The sequence below is a fragment of the Gossypium hirsutum genome, chromosome D11 (assembly GCF_007990345.1).
Source record: "Gossypium hirsutum isolate 1008001.06 chromosome D11, Gossypium_hirsutum_v2.1, whole genome shotgun sequence".
Lineage (NCBI taxonomy): Eukaryota > Viridiplantae > Streptophyta > Magnoliopsida > Malvales > Malvaceae > Gossypium > Gossypium hirsutum.
Genome location: NC_053447.1, coordinates 56,494,691 through 56,516,782, shown reverse-complemented (window position 1 = coordinate 56,516,782; position 22,092 = coordinate 56,494,691). Strand labels below are relative to the sequence as shown.

The window sequence follows — 22,092 nt, the reverse complement described above, 5'->3', positions numbered from 1 at the left end:
TTTGTTCATTGTTTTAGAAGATTTGGAGCAAACTACTGGGAGATCTAAATCGTAGAAGTCAACATTAAGGAGGAAATCTCTTTTTTGGTGTCGAAATCAACATGAAAGGCAACCATAAATGGCAGCATCAATGACTATTGAGTACGGTGGCTAGAGTTTTCAGTTGAGAAGAAGGGAAAAAAAATAGAAGCATTCAACATGAAAAGAGAAAAAAAAAAAGAAAGAAAGAAAAGAAAGGGAAATTATGGAGCCACGATTTTAATCCTATTCAAACTTTCAGTTAAATTTTAAATAAACTAGATTTTAACATGTAAAGTTGAACAAAAAAATAGAAACATTAAAAGTACACAACCTGAGACATAATTAAAAAAAAAAAAGTGGTGTCACTAGGCTGTTAAGCGTCACCCATTAGAAAAATCACGATTTCTTGATGATTGGGGGAAAAAGTAAAGTAGTACCGTCAATAAATCAAGCGACATTGACAAAGACTGTTCAAAACAATTCCTTTTAATAAATAATTTTTTTACCTATTTTTGTAATTAATTGTTTATATTATTTTTGTAAAAAAGTGAACCATTTCACTTAGGCTGTCTTGTGATTATGTTTTGCTTTTGTTTTGTGCGGTAATTCTGCTTCCTTTTGTTATCCAAGGTTGCTGTAACCAGATATTTTTCTGACACAAAACTGAAAAGAGAGCATGAACCAGTCTCTTCTCCAGAGGTAAATTCCAGTTTAAACATGCCTTTTGATTTCAAGTTTCAACCTATGGATCGAAATTCTCTGACCATTAATTTCAGCTTATGAATTACCTTCACATAGCATGAAATAAAATTACCTTAATTGGTAAATTGATTTATAATTTGCGAATTAAAAAGTCACTTTTTTTCTTCTTTGGTCAACTTGTAAGACAAAAAGATGTATTTACCTTTGAATCGGTAATAGGATTCAGTAATAATCCTAATATCGGTTTGTTAGGTAATTTTATCCCATATGAAAAATTGAGATTAAAAGTTTTTAATTGGAATGGGGTAAAGTATATTATTCTTATATTTATTGGTCGAAAATAAGTTATGAATAATTTTAGATATTATATAAAAAAGAATAAATATAATCAAAATTTATAATAAATTTATTATTAAAAAAACTATAACATTTCAACTATATTAATTTATTTATGAGTTTTGTCTATTATTATTAATTGAGAAAATTTAACATTTGTCTACTATATGGATGATATTACTTTTATTTGTAATTAATTAATATTATTACACGTGAGCTTTTTTTCATTATTGAATTATTTCTTAATTGAGCTCATAATTTTTTTCTAGTAAACTTTCACTCTCAAGAATTATTTTATTTTTTTACTGAAAAAACCTTTTAATCCTTATTAATGGTTGAAGGCGTTGTAGTAAATTGTGTTTATAGATAAATACCTTTCATGAACTAAATAGTAAATATTTACAATGTGACATGTAATTTAAATAAAAAGTAATTCTAATACCAACTATAATTAAACATTTTCCCATCCAAGTTTCCCTAAGTAAAATAATTATTTGACAATCTCTTTTTTAAACACATAGATGTTGAGAATTACAAGGAGAAAGCAAACTCTGGTCATACATTTGAGGGTGATCGTTGCCCATCTGTTGAAGGACTTGCATTGTTGGGTTCGATTTTGGTCATCATGAAAGTTGGTCTCATTGAAATATCCTCTTCATCATGGTACACATAAGCAAATCCCCCATGCCTAGTCAAGTCCATCCCTGCTGTTTCATCCTCTCTTGAAATCCTTAACAAATTCATCTTTTTTAGCACATAAAACAGTGGCCCCATTGTCGCCGTCACCCAACCTGTTATGACCAATATCTGAATGATTTGAGCCCCTAACAGCTTCCCTCCACCGCCCATGAACATCCCATATGGCCTCCCCGACAGCCCCGGATACACCTCGTTGACGTAGGCCTTTGTCGCGAACAACCCGGTGAAGAGTAATCCCCACGCGCCGCATCCTCCATGTAATTGGGCTGCTTCTAATGGGTCATCGTACTTGAACTTGGCTGCAAGCATGTTGAATCCAATTAGAACCCATGCCGCTACAAAGCCACATATGATTGCTGCCCATGGTTCCACTACTGAACACCCTGAGGTAATTGCAGCAAAGCCTCCTAATAAACCATTGCACACATCAATTACATTCCAATGGCCAACTAATAGTCTCTTGCTAAACAAGGTTGTAAGAGCAGCTGTGCACCCGGCCAATGTCGTCGTGACAGCTGTCCTCCCTACGGCACTCCATTGTCCATAATAACCTCCACCACCACCATACCCTTTCATGATGGTCAAGAATGAACCTGGGTTGAACCCATACCATCCGAACCACAATAGAAACGTCCCGAGCACTACTAATGAGGCACTGTGCCCACGTAACGCCACAGATCGACCAGCTCGATCGAATCGGCCAATCCTTGGACCCTCGATTAATGCACCCCATAACCCTGCAATGCCACCAACCATGTGAACCACACCTGAACCGGCAAAGTCGATCGCACCCGAATCAAATAAAAGGTTATTGGGTCGGATCGGGCTGGCCCACCCATCTCGAGACCAAAACCAATGTGAAACAACAGGGTAAACAAAGCCGGTTAAAAAGGAAGAGTAAATAAGGTAAGCTACGAATTGGGTTCTTTCAGCTATGGACCCACTAGTGATCCCAGCAGCAGCTATAGCAAAAGCCCATTGATAAAGAAAAAAACTATAATCACCGTCGGGTGAAGGGTATGCTTTAAGACCAAATAAGTGACGTCCAATGAAACCATTAGAAGGGGCACCAAAGGCAAAGGCAAAACCAAAGAGGTAATAAGAAAGAGCACCGGCTGCAGCGTCAAGGACGTTAGTCAACATGATGTTCATGGTGTTCTTAGCTCTGACAGAGCCAGCACAAAGCATGGCAAAGCCGAGTTGCATGGCGAAGACTAGGTAAGCGGAGAAGAGGAGGTAAGTGTTGTCAATGGCGTGAGTGGCGTCAGAGAGTTGGCTGGAGATGGTGGAGAAACGGGCACAAAGGAAGGAGGCGAGGGCTGTTGCATTGGCGGAGGAGGAGAGGAGGGGGACGAGGTCAGAGGGCGTGCAAGTGAGGGAATCCATGGCTGAAACAGGGGATGCAAACACTGAGGATGGCTAAGAGGGTGATTATATGGAGCAATTTAAAAGGAATGGTGGATGGTAAGAGACGATGACAAATTATTAAACTAGTATTGGAAATAAATTTTATTAAACTATAACAGAAATCAATCAATTTAAACTACTTTCACATATATTTAAACATTTTGGATTTTTTTTTCTTGCATAAAAGGAGGGGCTAACAAGAGTATAACAATAAAATCCAAGATCCAACCTCAATTAATATTTTATTTTAATCAAACAACTGGTCATTTTGGAGTGGAAAAAGAATGAATTAAAAACAATTTTAAATTGGGTGGATTCGAAGAGATTAATGAGTAAAATGACACATTTAAAAAAAATCTAAAAATAATGACACATGTGAAAATATTCTAAAATTCCTTTGAGATATAAATTTTATTACTGTACAAAATAAATTATTCAATTTAATTAGTACTTTTTTTTTGAGAGAGAGAGAGAGAGTTGAAATAAGTAAAAGATTAAGTTTCATTAGGCGAAGAAATAATTTTGGTAATGAAATAAAAACTAAAAATTTATGCTAAAATTATGAATTTACTAAATTAACAAGTGAATGTGTGAAGGAGATAAAGATGAGAATGGAGTGGTGGCGATTTGTACAGCAACCAGTTTTATATGGTCTCTGTGGAAAAGAAACAAAAATCTCCTTAACCAATTAATACACCACTACCCAGCTATTTGATAAGGTTTCAAACTATTTCTCATAAATATTTCTATAAACTTTTAATTTTTCAAGTAAATAAAAAATAATCTATAATTTTTATATCATCTTTTTTAAAAAGAAATTGTATAAAAATTTTAAATTATTTTCACTATTCTAAATATAAAAATATTTATTTTTATATACAAATTAAATTAAATTATAAATTAAATTTAATAAAATTTAATTCAACATAATCTTTTAACATACATTTTGTAAACCGTTCAAACAAGTCGTTCAGCCCTCATCACAAGGGTCATGCTCTAAGTTCAAGCCAAGACAACGACTACTGCAATTATTATTATTATTATTATTATTATTATTATATTATTAATTCATTTTAAGTTTGATAATTTTAATTAAATGTTTTGTAATTACTTCTCCGAATGCGTGTGCATGTTTTTTTTTTTAACATTTAATGTTGGTTAAAATATGCCTTATTATATTCTTAGTAAATTTAAAATTTAATATATATTTTTTTATTTATAGAAATTTAATTACTCTATTTTTTATTTTTAAAATTTATGTTCAACTGTAGCACTGTTAAAATTATTTAACTAAATTCAAGTTCATTACGACGTCATTTATTTATAGGAATTTAATCTCTTTATTAAGTGAGTATTTTTTTTCATTTCAAAATGCTATACCAACTAATTTAATAAAAAATAAAAGATAATATTAACAATTGAATCTGAATTTTTGAAATATAAAAAATAAATATACTAAATTCCTAAAAATAAAAATATATAAACTAAATTCCATAAAGAGTATTATTTTAATGTAGATGAATTTTGGCTTAACTTTTAACTTTAACATTAACGAGTGTCAAGTCTTTTTCTATTTAACATGCATATATTTTTATGGAATTTGATTTCCACTATTTAGGCAAGATGATTACACTTATTTCGACACTCATAAACATTAAAGTAATTTATACAATTAGTAATTCAATTATTAATGTATTTCCATTTTGGTTAATAAATTTCAAAAACTTTCAATTTTGTTAGTAATGTTTTTGATCAATTTTGTTTTGCTCATTCTTTGTTACTTTGTTAACAAAAATGATGGTGTGATCTTTTTTTAATTGATATAATAATATATTTAGTCTTCAATACTTACATATTTTATTAATTTGGTCCTAATTCTAAAGAATTTAACAAATTCAGCCCTTCATATTTATAAATTTTATCAATTAGGTCCTCCAACTCATCTTCATCATAAATTGAAATTATAAACATATAAAAAAATTAATTAAGAAATGTTTATAATTCCAATTGAAGTTTGAGATAGAAACATTTTCCAATTAAAATTTGTGATGTGTTTATTCCAATTTATCATGAACATGTGTTTGAGGACCAAATTGATAGAATTTGTAAATACGAAGGGTTAAATTTGTTGAATTATTTGGAATTAGGACCAAATTGATAGAATATGTAAGTATTGAGGACTAAATGTGTCATGATACCAATTTCAAAAATGTCACGTTTTCATTAACAATTTAATAGAGAGTAACCAAAAGAGAATCAATCGAAAATGTTAGTGACAAAATTAAAAATTTTTGTAATTTAATGACCTAAACAAAAATACATTGATAATTAGATGACTAATGGTGTAATTTACCTAAATATTGTTAAAGAGAGATTCAGATTTTTTATATTGTTTTGTAGATTGGTTTAAAAAAGAGTTTTCTTTTTTAATAATTGGAGATGGAGAACGAGGTTATTTGGGATTGAATTCAAGCTATCATGCATATAACATAATATTTTTGCCACTAGTAGAGCCAGAAAGTTGACAAGTATCTTATAGGGGTATAGTAAAATATTAAAAAAATATTTTAAAAAAGAGACATGTGGCAATTTTTAAGGCTATTTGTGGAATAAAAAAAGTATACTGTTAGTGTATCAAATACTAATCTTTAGACTAAATAATAACATTATAAAAATACAAATACCAAATTACGTTAGAAGTTAAAATATAAAAATTAATATTAGTCACAAAAAACCTATAAAGATTAATTTTCAAATTCAAGCGTATTAGAAACATCAAAACTAAAATTTAACTAATTTATTTGGCTAAATTAACCAAAAGTGTCATTTTTTAATTAGGCCTCTAGGCCATTTTTTTTATTTAGGGAAATAGACCATTTTTAGGAGAGAGAAAGGGAAATGGCGTCCAGCTAGGCGTGCTTTCTTTTTCTCTCTCCTAGGGTTAGGGTTTATAATTTTTTTATGTTAGGGTTTTGGATTTAGGTTTAGGGTTTAGGGTTTTTTTGAAAGGTTTAAGGTCTTTGACTGAAACCGCGAAAGTTTATAGGTAGATTTGAGGGATCGAGGATGTGATAACATGTCTCAAAATACTTACATTTCATATGTCATGGTAGGATAGGACTATCACCTCAGAAACTCATCGTGGGAAAATCTAGTTTTGGGGTAATAATACTTGATACGATCAGGGGCAAAGTCTAGGTGGAGGTCCAAATCGACTGCCGTAATGCTGTCACGGGTTCGAGTATAACCAAGGGGTCGGGTGACAACCGTTATGCGGTCAGGAGTTCAAGCTTTTTGGATACCCACAAACAATGCCCTATATGTATACCATACATAATATTGAAGTCATAATCATATGAAAAAACTCTAGTGACTTCTGGTATAATCAACGTAATTTTTTTCTCTATTTCCAAGTAGCCGGTATCTTTGACCTTTCATTCTTATTCGAAGGTTGAAACCAAGGTGGGCACAAGTGGGCTCTTAGGCAGAGAGCAGATGTTTCGGCATAGTAAAGGTCAAACTCGGGTCGGTGCGGCAATGGTTATATTTATTAATGGGTTGTTTAATAACGATGACCATCGTTGCCTTGAAAGGAGCATCACCTTTACTACACCGCAACAGTCATTCCTCGCTTAAGAGTCCTTTTGAGTCCACGACGGGGCTGGCCTTCGAATAAGAAGGAATGTTAAAGGTACTGGTCGCCTGGAAATAGAGAAAATATTACACTAATTATAACGGAAGCCTCAAATTTTTTCCGTATGAATAGGCTTTCAAACTTCTATATGGTATTTATAGGGAATTATTTTCGGATATCCAAAAAGATTGAGCTCGTGGCCGCGTTACAACTGTCAACTAGTTCCCCCATTATACCCTGATCCATTACCACATAACTGTCATCGATTGAGACCTCTACGTAGTCCTCCACACATAAATCAAAATCACCCTAAAACCCGACTTCCTCAGGATATGTTTCGAAGGTAATGGTTTCATCTTGATAGGACATATGAAATGTGTGTGTCTTGAAGTGATATCGCATCATCAACAGCTCAAGGATACCTCAAACATTAAGAAAATATTTTATAGAGGAGGAATGGAGAGGGGAGGAGAAGATGTTTGAGGGACGATGAAGCTTGGCATGTGAGACCCCTTTTATAGGCATAGGGAAGGGTTTGTTTGCAAAGTAAAATTTTTCTTTCATTCAAAACGCATTGCAGGATTCAAAAAATATATTCAAATCCTGGTTAAAGTGGTCAAAAAATAGGAAGCGTTATACACTTTTAATGCCTGGCAGAAGAAAAATGTTAGAGAAGGCATTCCCAGCTAGAGAAGCTTTCTCTAACATTTTTCTTCTGTTATTGTACATTCAAGTAACTTTTGCATAATACCTGGAGAGCACGTTATGAGGTGTGTTGAAATTATATGAATTCTAAACGCATTTTGAATACTCCGGTGCACTTGCATCATACAAAATTCAACGAATGCATGCATTTATGAATGAATTTTGAAGCACGTATTCCCTTTCTCCCTATATTATCCTCCTATAAAAAAGACGTATTTTTCATAACTTAGACACACATGAAATAAATATCAAACATCGAATAGATGTCTTGCGAGAGTTGTGTGTACTTCTTTGAACATTTCTCTACTTATATTTTTTTCTTAATCCAATTCGTAACCGATATTAAAATGAGTCGACTAGTGAATTTCGTTATTTACTACAATGGTCAAATCTGTAGTACAGAGGTCGAGGTGGTGTTTGTAGGAGCAAAGTCTGTGGATTTGGCGTTCAATCCTACTATTAAATTGCGTGAGCTACAGACCAAAATCAAGAGGAAAGTCGGGGGATCGACCTAAGGAAAAATTTCAAAGTTGCAACGTAGATTTCTTGCCTCCGTTAACCCCTTTAGGTATGAGCTATTTGATGTGACTAGCCAGATCTATCTCCAGGCGGTCATATCATCACACTACTCAAGCGAAAAATGTTGTAATGAAGTTATATGTTGTGTTCACTGAAGTTGATGGATCTGGCCCATCTTCGACCACCGTTGCGGCAAACACGTGAACCAAATTTGAAGTAGAAAGTCGTACTATACATTTGTGTAGTGGGTTCACTAGCTTGTTACAAAGCAGTTACTACGATGTTCTTTAAACATCTATAGGCAGACACTCATCAATCTTTAGCACGGATCTAAACTTTGGTGCTTAGTATTGGTTGAGGTTTGAGCATAACCTAAATCTTAACACTCAGGCTTGACATTCAATCAGTGTGTTTGATTTCAAATTCGGCACTAGGTCAATGTTATAGGGCAGAAGCAGTTAAATGGGGAAGGAGGTCATCAACGTACACCGGACATTAAACCGGTGCATTTTTAGCGAACACATGAGTTATAGGAGAAATGATGACCTACTCATTTCGACGGGGACCGGTGAAGGTATGTCCAACCCCCTTCTCGAAGGTGACAATGAAGTCACAAAAGAGGAAGAAGATATGGCATATGAAGAACATAGTGGTGAGGAAGATGATTAGGATTTCTTTTTGAGCCAATTGCGCCATCGCGTTTGCTTATAGTTGGACATATGTGTCATATCGGATAGGGGAACCAGGATACTGTTCGTGATTGAACGTCACGGTAGCCTAAGGGATCGCATCCATCATCGGTACTACTTACAATATGTGGGATCCAACTACCACCAAAAATATCATTCAAAAAGTGAATGAGATCTAGTCATTGATATGGGTTTGTAGTCTTAACTATTTAATCACTGTACATTGAATAACCATATTGGGTTAGTTCGTTGCACTGATCAACCTGAGCAACCATCAACACCTACGATGTGGTGTACCTAGCAAATATACCGTTCAAATAGTAAATGCAATTATACAATGGGGGTCTACGATACAGGCACATGATGTCAAACTTAGTCGAGTTCATCAATTTTGTACTTAATGGGACACATCATTTTCCGATAATCTCAGTTGTCAAAGAAACATATTTTTGCCTAATCACCTTATTTTTGAAGAGGGCGACGGTGTATGCTGGATAGATAGTGTGTGACGATACTTGGTGTGATGATGTCATGAAAGAGATTCGACAAAATACAGTGAGGGCAACACTATGTATGTATTGTGGCACTCACGTCGGAACCTCAATTTTTGAGTCACGGAGCACACTAGGCTTGACCATGACATGTTAGAGGCATCTTATTGTGTGAACCTAATAGCAGGGACTTGCGATTATAGGAGGTTTTAGGTACTTTGGTTCCCATGCGCACATGAAATTACTGTATGTGAGAACGTACGAATTGAGTACACGCCTTACATCAACGACGTTTACCAACTTTAACGCATTTATAGTGTGCGGAGTCCTAAATTCCCAACTGTCCTAGATGAGAGTATATGGTCGCCGGTGTCTAGCACGTTGCACGAGTTACTGTCGAATAAGGACCTGTGTTTCATCCCCAAAAGTTACCTGAATTCAGCCCGGATAAGGAACAATATGGATATTCTGGAGAAGGACAATCGACAGATATTATGCTGGTACTGTAGAAACTGAAGGCATACGAAGACAACATGTTCTCTGTACAGGGGTACATTGGAGCCTTGGCGTCAATAACATTATTTTCTTCCAAATAATATATTCATTACAATGTTTCCATTATTTAGGTGTTGCAAATTTGTTATTTCTTGGTAACTTACTTATAACTCACGTTAGACAGTAACGAAGAAAAATGTGATGTTCGAATGAAAAATCTCAACTTATTTATTTAATCAAAAAATATATATTTAGATCGCACTATTTAGAAAAAAAAATTAATCATAAAAAAATACATCAATCATCTCGTTAGGTAGAATATGTGTCATAAGGCAGTGGATAACAGTTGCATGAAGGATTTCTACGAGGCTTCGGAGGTGTGGGCCTATAGACTTCCTCCTTAGTGCCATCATCGCCTCTACCCTCACCTAGTAATGGCCCTTGGGCCTCGTCTCTAGCTACGCCAAAGCCATCATCATCCTTCGGAGTTGATTGCTGTGTCGTCCTAGGTTCCTATTGTGTATCCTTTGCTCCGTGACCCATGGTTTCATCGATGAGCCACCCTGATAAAACAGTGATGCGTGAAGTATTTGTGTCAATATTGGCATGTAAGAAAAAAGTAACCAAAATCCTGAGTACATCGACATTGTTCCCGACATTGACATTAGCATCGATTGTTGCATGGGCATCTATATCAGTGTCGTCATTGCTGGCGGTGCATGTCCCAGCATTTGGCCAGGCATTTGGGTTGGCATCGACGTCGACAAGGGGGTGAAGAATGTGGGGGACATTGGTGCCTTGAAATATATACCTACGGGAATAGAAAAACCACCCACGTGCAACAGTGGCACGTAGTGTAGTGCTTCTGAAAAAACATGGGGTTAGTGAAATGAACAAGAATAAGTGAACTGAACTGACTTGGATATTGCAGAGACATAGGCAACACTTCTTTTGCTAGAGTTGATGTCGAACCCATCATGCGACTGCATCCCCTTCTACGCTGCTACCGTGGCAAGTGTCGTTACCTATTCGGCTAAATTTGCCTCCTCCTTACCTCTGACAGAAGCAGATATGGCTTCTCAACGACTCTGAATCGCATCATGCAACAATATCTGTTGTAGTGTCCACTGAGAAAAATGGTTTTCGAATAGGTAAGGATTCCATCCTACGATCCAAGCCTGGATGTGCTCCGTCTGCTTCTCTGTCCAATCCTCGACTTTCTTCCTCTGCAGGTCCAGCTTGTGTAGCTCCTTCATGTCTCATGGTGGCAGTAGAATTCATTGCCTCCATCCAAACTATCGCAATACCCAGTCTGATTCATGCATTTTCATCGTCGCGTATACTATCAATGACACCTTCCTGTCCTACATATCCCAATTTACAAAAACTGACGATCGGATGCAATATATGATATCGGCATCATCGTAAGACATCCATTCAAACTGAAAAGCAGAATTGAAAATATTGTTACGTACGATTTTTTTACTAATCATTGCGTAATTAATATAGGTTAGAAACAATAAGTAACTAACTATGGCTTTCGTGCATTGATCTAACAACAGTCTAAAATCTTCAAGCTCCTCCTAGTATAACTTGAACAAGACAACATACCCCAACTTAGTTTTCCGCATGCAGTGAAGACCACTAGATGTAGTAGCCACTTAACGTGCACCAAATTTTAAGATTTATCAGGCATTAAAATTCCCTCGATTAACCTCATGATGAATGCTCAGACGTATTGTTCTATGACCTCCTCCATTGGGTCTTTAGGAAGCTCTTCAAAATTATCCTCCAACCAGTTGACCGATATCCGAGCACCGTCAAACCTGTTCAGGACCTTTCCTAACATTGCTCTACAGAGGTCCACTTTGCCAGGAACGACTGCTGATCCCGTGACGACTGACCCATCCACCGACAAATTGAGTTGTAATGATACATCCTCGAGTGTGATTATACACTCGCCACATGGAAGGTGGAAAGTGTGTTTCGGGCCTCCATTTTTCCACCAATACGCTGATTAGCGTAGGATCGAGTTTGCAGGGCTCGAGCATGCGAGACGTATGCAAGAATCTAACCTTTGTGCAAGTAGCCACGAATTTGAAGGATTAGAGGCTTTCCCATGTTATGTATGAACTCTTACAAAACATGATCATCTATCTATTTATAACATAAAAAAAATATTTCAAATTATCAAAAACTAATTAATTAAATTTAACATAATTAAAAATAACAAAATTTAAAATTTCATCTTACCATTGTTGCTTGGGCGACGAAAATATGCTTGTCATCAAAACGAATTAGAGAGGCGACCATTCGTGAGAAATTAATTCGAACGAATAAAATACCAGATAATTAAAAATGAGAATATCAATAAATTCAGAAAAAAAAGTTTGAGAGAGTTGACAGAAGGATGTGGATGAAAAAAAATAAAATTTGGAGGGGTATTTATAGGGTAAAAAAGTTACCGTTGGCCCCATTATTATTTTTTACTGTTGGAACGCAACGTTTAAAAAGTCATTGGTTTTTTATCGTTTAGAGAGTGCATCTAGCTTGCTGCACTTTCATGTTACTTATGCAGTAAGCATGCCCATATCACTTTCTCTCTCTTCTAAAAACAACCTATCTCCTTAATTAAAAAAAAAGCCTAATTAAAAAAAATGACATTGAAACTTAATTTTGTCAATTTATTTAAAATATAAGAAAATGTGGCACTTGTAAAAAAATGTTTTAAACTTTTCTTTCATATATAAATAAGTACATAAATAAAACAACAATACTGGTTTACAAAATTCAATGGTCGTCACGCTTATTTAAATGAGTTGAAATTAATGATTAAAATAGTAGAATCTAGAATACACTTTGATTTGATTATTAACCAAAATTGAGATTTGAGTTTTAAAAAAATTGCAAATATTCATGGTGGGTTTTCTTAGATTATTATTTTAAAAATAGTTTATTAAATTTCAAATTGAGCTTACATACAGATTAAGAATCTCCACTTTGATTTCAAATCTCGATTAAGAGAACCTCAAGTCTCTCATCAGCACATGTTTCCATTGGAGGAATCTTCAACAGACCTGTCACTTAATTATTAGATTATAATTCAGAGCAAATTTGGTTGGATTTGAATATTACCTGTCCATTTTTAGACCTACATAAATTATTTTCTTTAACTGCTGATTTAAGTATGAATGGTACGAATAAGTGCTTATCAATAATATATTCTCTAATATATTTATTCGATTTGTTTATTTGCAACCCTTTATTGTACATCTCAAGAAATAAAAAATTTCAATGCTATTCCTAGGCATTTATTTTTCACCTAAGAGGTATGCAAGCATTTGTAGGAACAATTTATAAAATAATTATTCTCCAAGTTAAAACTTAAAAACTATTCAAATGAAAACCAATTCTTCTTCCTTTTAAATTTCTCATCGACATTTTACTTTGGTTTTTTGTAATTTGATAAATGTAAATTAACCAACTATATTATTGCACATATATGATTTAAATAAAAAAATTATGCGAAAAATTATATTTATTAATGAAGTTTTTTGTTGAAACGTCAAAGTTAAAATTTTAGTTTAGGGGTTTTGGTGTCCATAGTTCAAGTCTCATCATATTTGAGGTTTTCTTTTAGATTTATTTTATGTTTAAATTAATTCTATATAATAATATAAAAATATAAAAACATCTTCACAGTAATCTTTGTTATTTTAGAATGATTTGTAAGGTTTTTTTTTCTAATTGAGTTTGTATTTAGTGAACTTATAACATGTTAGAGTATAAGAATACGTTAGATTGTTATTAGTCTGTTATACAGACTGGCATATTGTTAGTAGATTGGTTAGCAACAGTTAGCCACACTCAAGTATATAAGTCATATTCCTGTACTGATCCAAGAGAGTTAATATACTAGAATATTCAGTCATACATTCTATATTCCAAATTATTCTTTGTTAATCAATTTCATACAGTTACTAACATGGTATCAGTCGCCTAATTTCCTGGAGGTCCTTCCTACTGCCGATCCATGGCCAATTCTTCTAATTCTACTGCTTTTGACCATGGCAGTCCTTCATTCTCCGGCTCTTGTTTGGTTCAGACTTTTCCTCGTCATGATACAGTGAAGTTGGATGAAGGAAATTTTGTGCAATGGCAACAACATATCCGATTAATAATTGAATGATATGAACTAATAGGATTTTTAGAAGGGATGTTACCTGCTCCGCCTCGATTTGTCTCTTCTCTATATGGAGTTTTAACTCCGAATCCTGATGCCTCTCTCTTTGCTCAGCAAGATAAGCTTCTTCCTTATTGGTTACTTTCCACGATTAGCTTTTCTTTATTATCTTGTTTTACAGCTACAAAATCAACGTGTGAGGTTTAGAGCATTGCGAATCACCTCTTCACCGCTGCCACTAGAGCCAAGTTGTCGCGTATAAAGCTCAAGCTCCACTCCATCAAGAAAGGGTTCATGTTTGTCAAAGAATATGTTACTAAAATACAGAATACCTACACGTTGCTCAAAGCGTCTGGATCTACAGTGCCGGAGGTAGAGAAGGTGGAGATCATCCTTGTCGGCCTCTCGTTGGACTGTGATGTCGTTCTAACCTTGGCCTCATTCTCGTCTAACACCCTTCCTCTACAAAAGATTATAGATGTACTTCTGGAGTTTGAAAGTTGTTAAGCTCCTGTGGTGATCGACTCGTCCTTTCATATGCACCTGGTGGAGGTCGCTCAAACGACACTGGTGGAGGACTCTGTCCATGGTGGCCGACCTCCTTCTAATGCTTGTAGGCGCGACTTTTGGTCTCAGCTTTAGTGCAAAATATGTGGTAGGTATGGAAATATGGCGCAATGGTGTTATTATACGCTCAATCGCGATTATGGTGGCCCTCTGCTCTGACTATGGCATCGGTGACTTCTGGTTGTGCAGGTCAAGGATCTAGCGACGATATTTTTGGCGAGCATGGCTGGTGTTTGTCAGCTCACGGTGGTCCGGTCTCGATCGGTGCAACTAGGCAGTACATCAGTTCTTTAGTGGTGGCCCTGATGACATTTCTTTACGGCTCTTCGTGGGACAGATTGTAAAATAATTTCCTCCATGTGCCCACTCAGCCAAATGTTGGGGTTTCTAACCTCTTTGTTTCTAAACATGATAATGGGGCAGGTCAAATGGTTGGGTCTGCTACTAGATCAAGGCCGCACTATGGCTACAATGGTGCTCCTTGCCGCAAGACTTGGGTCAGTAATGTAGGCCATAGTTTTTGGCGGTAGGGTAGGTCGACCGGTGCAGCCCCTAGTGCTGGACAGATTATTGGGCCAAATGCCAACTTTGTTGGGCTTGAGACCAATGGTAATATTTCAGTGTCAAATAATGGGTCTGATGAGTGATGGCAGACTAAACCAAGGGCACGTGTTCATGATTTTAATGCCTCGCCGTGCATTGGGTTGCCTCGTATCCCTGATTTTCATGCATCTAATTTTTTGACCACCTCTGGGTCTAATGCCAATACAACTCAGTATGGTTCTAATTTTGATAATGAAAATTCTTATATTTCTATGCTTATAAGGACCTCATCTTAGTGCCCTTATTTAGGGCCTACACATCATGTCTGTCGAGAGGCCATTGCTTTGCATGAATCCATGCCATACTTAGGTACATCTCCTCTTCTCATGGGTGATAGGAATCCTAAAAAAATATTGTGTGTTGGGAATTCTATTTTGCCTACGAAGAGTAATATACTTGATCTGTCTAATGTTTTACGCATTCCAAATATACGGAAGAATCTGTTGTCTATTTCTCAGTTTGCTAATGACAATAACATGTTCTTTGAATTTCATCCATCTTATTATGTTGTTAAGGACATCACGACTCGAAAATTTTTACTGCGGGGCCACACTCGTGACGGGCTCTATTATTTTTTGTCGGTTACTCTTACTCCATCTGTCGATGCTCCTTCTGTCCACAATACTAGACTACAGACTCGCAATGATAGTGTTGATGTTTTTTTTGTTATGGCACCATAGACTTGGTCATCCGTCTACCTCAATTGTTGAACTTGTTATTGATAAATGTTAAGTTGTCTCCAATAAAATGTGTCTTGATAATATTTGTATTGCATGTCAAAAGGGGAAATCTCATAAACTGCCCTTTTCAAGTTCTTCAATTGAATATATGAATTTTTTTATTTGGTTGTCTCCGACTTATGGGGATCGGTGTCAGTTGTATGTGGTAATAATCTGTATTATGTTTTATTCATCGACATGTGTAGTTTTTTTACTTGGGTTTATCTCATTCAACGTAAGTCTCAGGCAATTGAGTGTTTTCTTCGGTTTCAGAAGATGTTCAAAACTCAGTTTGGGAAATATATTAAAAGCTTGAAAAGTGATTGGGGTAGTGAGTATCGTGCTTTCACATCGATTTTGGATGGCCTTGGGATACTTTATCGTCTATCCTGCCTATATACGTCTGAGTTAAACGGAGTTGCTGAGCCAAAGCATAGACACATTGTTGAGACTGGCCTTACTCTCTTAGCCCAAGTTGATCTGCCCATGGATTACTGGGGTTATTCTTTTTATAGTGTTGTTCATTTCATAAATTGTCTACCTACTCCAGTCATGAAGGGTAAGTCTTTCTATCAAATTCTTCATGGTTGTGAGCCTATATATGATCATTTAAAGGTGTTTGGGTGTTGTTGTTTCCCGTATTTGCATTCGTTAATGCGTCACAAGTTGGATTTTTATTCTCAGCCATGTACATTTTTGGGGTATAGTTCCCAACATAAAGGCTACTACTATCTCACACCAGATGGTATGGTAATTGTTTCTCGTTATGTTGTTTTTGATGAATGTTGGTTCTTGTTTTCTTCACCTACCATGGACACCGTTAAGCCTAGTCCGTGTGTCTCTACGTATGTTCCTCTTGTTCAATCAACTTCCTCCCGCCCTACTGCGATGATCGAGAGACCCATTGTTGTTTCGTCTTCTCCTTCTCACTATAGTTTCATACAGTCTATATCAGGTGATTTATCGACCGAGTTGGGGTCTGCTCATGAGAACTCCTCAGCCTCAATAAATGCGGGTGGTCCGTCTGCTCCGGGCATAGTTCTTTCGACTTCTCTATCTATTCCACTAGGGAATACTCATACTATGTTTACTAGATCTCAGGTCGAGATTTTTAAACCCAAGGCTCTATCTATTGAAGCTATTGACTATGAGCCACACATGACTGAAGAAGCACTTGCTGATCCAGAGTGGAGACTAGCAGTCTAAGCTGAGTTTGATGCTCTATTGGCTAACTCCACTTGGGAACTTGTTTCTCTACCTTATGGTCGGAAGGTGATAGGGTGTTAGTGGCTCTTCAAAGTAAAGAAAATCTCGAGGGGACTATTGCTCGGTGTAAGGCTCGATTGGTGGCAAAGGGGTGTTCGCAGGTTTCCAGGTGTGATTTCAAGGAAATGTTTAGTCTAGTGGTCAAACCTACTACTATTCGGACCATATTATTGGTTGCTGTCTCTCGTGGTTGGCAACCTCGTTAGGTCGATGTCAACAATGCTTTTTTAAATGGTGATCTTACTGACGAGGTATTCATGCACCAACCTCTAAGTTATGTTCAGCTGGTCTAGTTGGTGAGTACTTGCTGTGTCATCTGACAAAGGTGTTATACGGGTTGCATCAAGCTTCACGCGCTTGGTTTGATGAATTAAAATGGTTTCTTATTTCTATCGGATTTCTCGTTTCTAAATCTCACGCGTCTCTATTTGTTCAAGTAACGATCGAGTCTGTCATCTATGTTCTGGTTTATATTGTAACACCCCAAACTCGGCCTAGATGTTATGACTGAATCTGGCATGTTACATTGAATTGTCGTTTGCAAATTTGTCTTGTTGGAAAAAAAATGTTTCCAAGCTTAAAACCTCTTTAGTTTTATTTAACAATCATTTAGTTAAAACGTTTACCTTATTATCTACTACTGTTATAATAGTTGTTTTTAAAACGCGGAAGCATTTGAAAATTCCATTTGTTTAAAGTTCGTGACTTTGAAAACATTTATTAATTTAAAATTTGTCTTCCTAAAACTAGCAATTTAAAGTAAATAAGCAAAAGCCCAATTAAAAACTTAAACAAACTTAAATGGCCCTTATTACATGAACAAACCTAACACAAACTTTAAATTTAAATAAAAACTAGCAATAAACAGCTGTAGTAGTGTGGCCACGTTCGAGTCCCTCACAGCACCAAATTGCCTATGGTCGAGGATTTCCTGTAAGTAAATAAAAGAAAGGGTGAGTTTACGAAAACTCAGTGTGTAATCCCTTATCAGTCATTCAGTAAATAACATGTAGTAATAGTCTGGGCATGAGCCCTATTCAGTGACTGTACAGAGTGGGCCTTGTCCCAATACAGTAACAGTGTAGTGCAATAATGCAACCCATCCCAATCCAACCAATACACCACTCCGTACTACTAACACACCATGTGGGGATAAAATCGACCTACCCAGCCAATACACCAATATTGCAGCAAAACTGCAAGTAATAGCATCGCAGCAGAGCTGCCAATATCAGTATCGCAGCAAAGCTGCCAGTAATAGTATATGTGGCACAGCCACCAGTAGGTCCACAGTCGTCTTGGACGACCCGTGCGACCTTAACAGTACAGTACACTTTCTCCAAATATAACAACCCAACCTTATGCAACATGTCGTGACATAATATCATACGGGTATGCAAAATGTCATGCTCAATCATAGTCATAGATATCATAGAGCAAATCAGTCATACATAACATAACGCCATAACAGCCATTTTATCTCCTAAGGGTATAACAATCATTTTACCCTATGGGGGTATTTCGGTCATTTTACCCTATAGGGGTATTTCAGTCATTTTACCCTATGGGGGTATTTCAATCATTTTACCCTATGAGGGTATTTCGATCACTTTAATCTATGGGGGTATTTTAGTCATTTTACCCTATGAGGGTATTTCAGTCATTTTACCCTATAGGTATCTATTAGGGGTAAAATAGTCATTTTACCCTTCAGGGCTATTTTGGTTATTTTACCTATTCTGGGGTCTCGGTCCAGATATCGACTTCTCGGAAGGTCCGCAGTCGCCTCCAGTGACTCAGGTAACCTAAATGGTCATAACAGTGTAAATGGGCCCAAGACCCATTACTCGACCCAAGTGGGCCCACACTCTCGTGCGGCTCGTTTAGCCCAGATTCCGCCACGACTATGAGATCTACATAGCCCAATCCAGTATTTGTTACAATTCGTGGATTTCATCCGTGTATGGCCCACAAGCCCATTGGCCCACACAGCCTATTTCGGCCCAATGTGGCCCATTTTAGCCTAAGCCCATGAGAATGCTCATGGCAGCCTCTACAGTCAAGCAACATGTTTCGTAGGCTCAGATTACCCCATGAGCATTCGTACGCTTATGTAGCCTCGAACGCCATCATTTTCGGCTTTTCAATTTTTGCCAATTTGCAGTTAAGGGGGTGTGATTACACACACTTCTCAGTATTTTACTGATATCGTTTATAGAATGTTGTTACACTCCTGATGCGGTTTGATGCCGAAACACTCCCGAGACCAGTAGAACCTAAATTTGATCAATTAAAACTCCAATCAGTCACTCAATTAACACCTATTCACAACCCCAGTGAGACGAGCAACATTTAACAGCAACAAAAGTTCTTACCGTCAACTAAACATTGGCGATTCCACACACGATGACTCCGTTAGGCAAGAACTCCAGTCACTTAATCTTCTCCTAACATAAGACAACCATTTTAGTAACGATTACCAGAACCTAAATTTCAATCATGTTAACTAAACTTACCATAACATACACCAAGAACACCAACAACAATTGAGCCACACTGAACCGGAAAGTGCCAAAGACGAAAGAGAGGAAAAGAGAAAGGAAAATTACCAAAAAAAATCGGCAGGGGATTGGGAGAATTGAAACATCTAAAATTTTGGAAAAGAACTGAAAAGAAAATAAAAATCCCAATTGCTAACCCACAAATCCCTTAATTTTCTACTATTATCATTCCACAACAATAACCTCCCCAAATCCCAATATTCTCTCCTCAACTCTCTCCAAATATCCCTCCTCAATTTTAATCCAACTCCACTACTTACACAGCTCAAGCAGTAAAATAAATACTCCATTGCGCAACATAGGACTTGAACCTCAAACCTCATAGTTACACAACACACCACCTTGCCACTAGACCACAAGCTATTTTTGTGTCATATTTTAACCACAATAATTTAATAACCTACTATCTAGATCTAAGGATTTTATCCACTTAAAATAAAAATTTTGCATAAGCCAAGGCTTGAACCCCTAACTTCTCAAACACTTCCAAGCACTCCTAAATCACTTAACCACTGAAGCAGACATTCCTTTATGTCACTTCCTTGCACAACTAAGTATTTATGTGTAGTTCCTAACTGTTCCTTTGCTCAAAACCTATTTCTTCTTGGCCCAAAATTTGGGATGTTACATATATGGATGATATTATTGTTATGGGAAGTATGACTGACAGTATAAATAATTTTATTCAGTAGTTACATAATAAGTTTTTCGTTAAAGACATGGGAGACCTTCACTACTTCTTAGGTATTGAAGTCACTTGTTCTTCCACTGGGAGTCTTCACTTATGCCAGCGCAAGTACATCAAGGATCTAATTGATAGAAGTTCTTTGACAAATGTAAAGAGTGTCCACACACCGATGATCAGTTCGTCCGTATTGTCTAAAGATGAGGGAAATTGTCTTGTTGATCCTATGGATTATCGAAGCCTTGCTGATGCACTTCAATATGTGGTCTTGAACTGACCTGATGTTGCTTATACCATGAGTCGTGTTTGTCAATTTATTCATGCGCCTACTTCAGTTCATTTGGTGGCTTTAAAAAGAATCTTACAGTATTTACATGGGACTATTGATCATGGGCTAATTTTTCGTCCATCCGACAGACTGTCTCTCGTTGGTTATGCTGATGCCAACTGGGGATTGGATTTTGATGATCGCCGGTCTACGACAGGATATTGTGTGTATTTTGGTAATATGCCTATCTCATGGTGTTCAAAAAAACAACAAATTGTTTCTTGGTCGACAATCGAGGCTGAGTATTGAAGTCTAGCTACGGCTACCAGTGATATTACATGGTTAGCCTCTCTACTAACGAAATTACAAATACATTCTGCCGATCCACCTGCTATTTGGTGTGACAATTCTAGTGCAGTAGCTATTGCTGCCAATCCGGTCTTACACTCCAAGTTCAAACATGTTGAGTTTGATCTATTTTTTGTCCGCGAAAAGGTGGTTGATGGCTCGCTCATTGTCAGTGAGGTACCAGCCTGTGACCAGGTTGCTGACATTTTCACAAAGCCTTTATCTGTGTCCATTTTTACTCGATTTCGTAATTTGCTTCGGGTCTTACCTATTGAGAGGCTGGGTGAATGTTAAAGTATAAGAATACGTTAGTTTGTTATTAGTCTGTTATACAGACTGGCATATTGTTAGTAGATTGGTTAGTAGCAGTTAGTCATACTCAAGTATATAAGTCCTATTCTTGTACTGATCCAAGAGAGTTAATATACTAGGATATTCAGTCATTCATTCTATATTCCAAATTATTCTTTGTTAATCAATTTCATACAATTACTAACATAACAGGACTGAATAATAGCAAGTATAGATATTGTGTTCAAAGTTAATGTAAATATGCTGTGTTTTTTTTTTAAATACAAACAAGTGCAAGGTAATTCAAAATTTGTTTGACGATGGATGAGATAAATTTTTTTTTTAAAAAAGGATGCTAAACCTAAAAATTTTATATTAAAATACATTAAATTGAATTTTAAGTTTTTGAGAAGGGTTGATAACTCTCACAATTAAAGTTATGTTAGTATAGTTTTTACAGTATTTTAATAGATAATCTTAGCATCTAGGTTAGTTTTACTACATTTTATAATTTTTTCAGCTTAATTATATTTTATTTGATTTTTATTCTTTCTAGAGTTAACTCGGATGAAGAAGGGAAGGCTTGGAGCATAGAGTAAACAGTAGTGAGGAGAAGTCTTCCGCTCCATTGGATTTCAGTGCGGTGGAGCACAATCTTTAATTCAAAATTTTCAAACAACAAGCAGTCATTCCATTGCAATTATGAGTTCGGTGGAGTGAAACAATTAAAACCTTAAAAATAAGGGGTGACATAATTTAAGAGAAAAATAGGGGGAGAAATCAACTTGGAGGCTAAAAAACAACTCTCACACACCAAGGAGAACTTCAAGCTTGCAAAGATAAGAAGAAAAAGAGATCCGGAGCACTCAACACTAAATTGATAATTATTTTTCTCTTTAGATT

At 36.1% G+C, this 22,092-nt stretch overlaps 1 protein-coding gene across 1 annotated transcript; it reads right to left on the bottom strand.

The window, feature by feature from the left end:
* Positions 1-1,476: 1,476 nt before the first annotated feature.
* LOC107928717 (ammonium transporter 1 member 2) lies at positions 1,477-3,678 on the bottom strand. The gene has a single exon (XM_041104535.1). The coding sequence runs from the start codon at positions 3,142-3,144 to the stop codon at positions 1,615-1,617; it is 1,530 nt and encodes a 509-aa protein (XP_040960469.1). The 5' UTR covers positions 3,145-3,678; the 3' UTR covers positions 1,477-1,614.
* Between the last annotated feature and the right edge of the window lie 18,414 nt (positions 3,679-22,092).

What these genes read in the sequence shown, in the direction of transcription:
- LOC107928717 (XM_041104535.1), bottom strand. Translation starts at nt 3,144, where the DNA reads ATGGATTCCCTCACTTGCACGCCCTCTGACCTCGTCCCCCTCCTCTCC.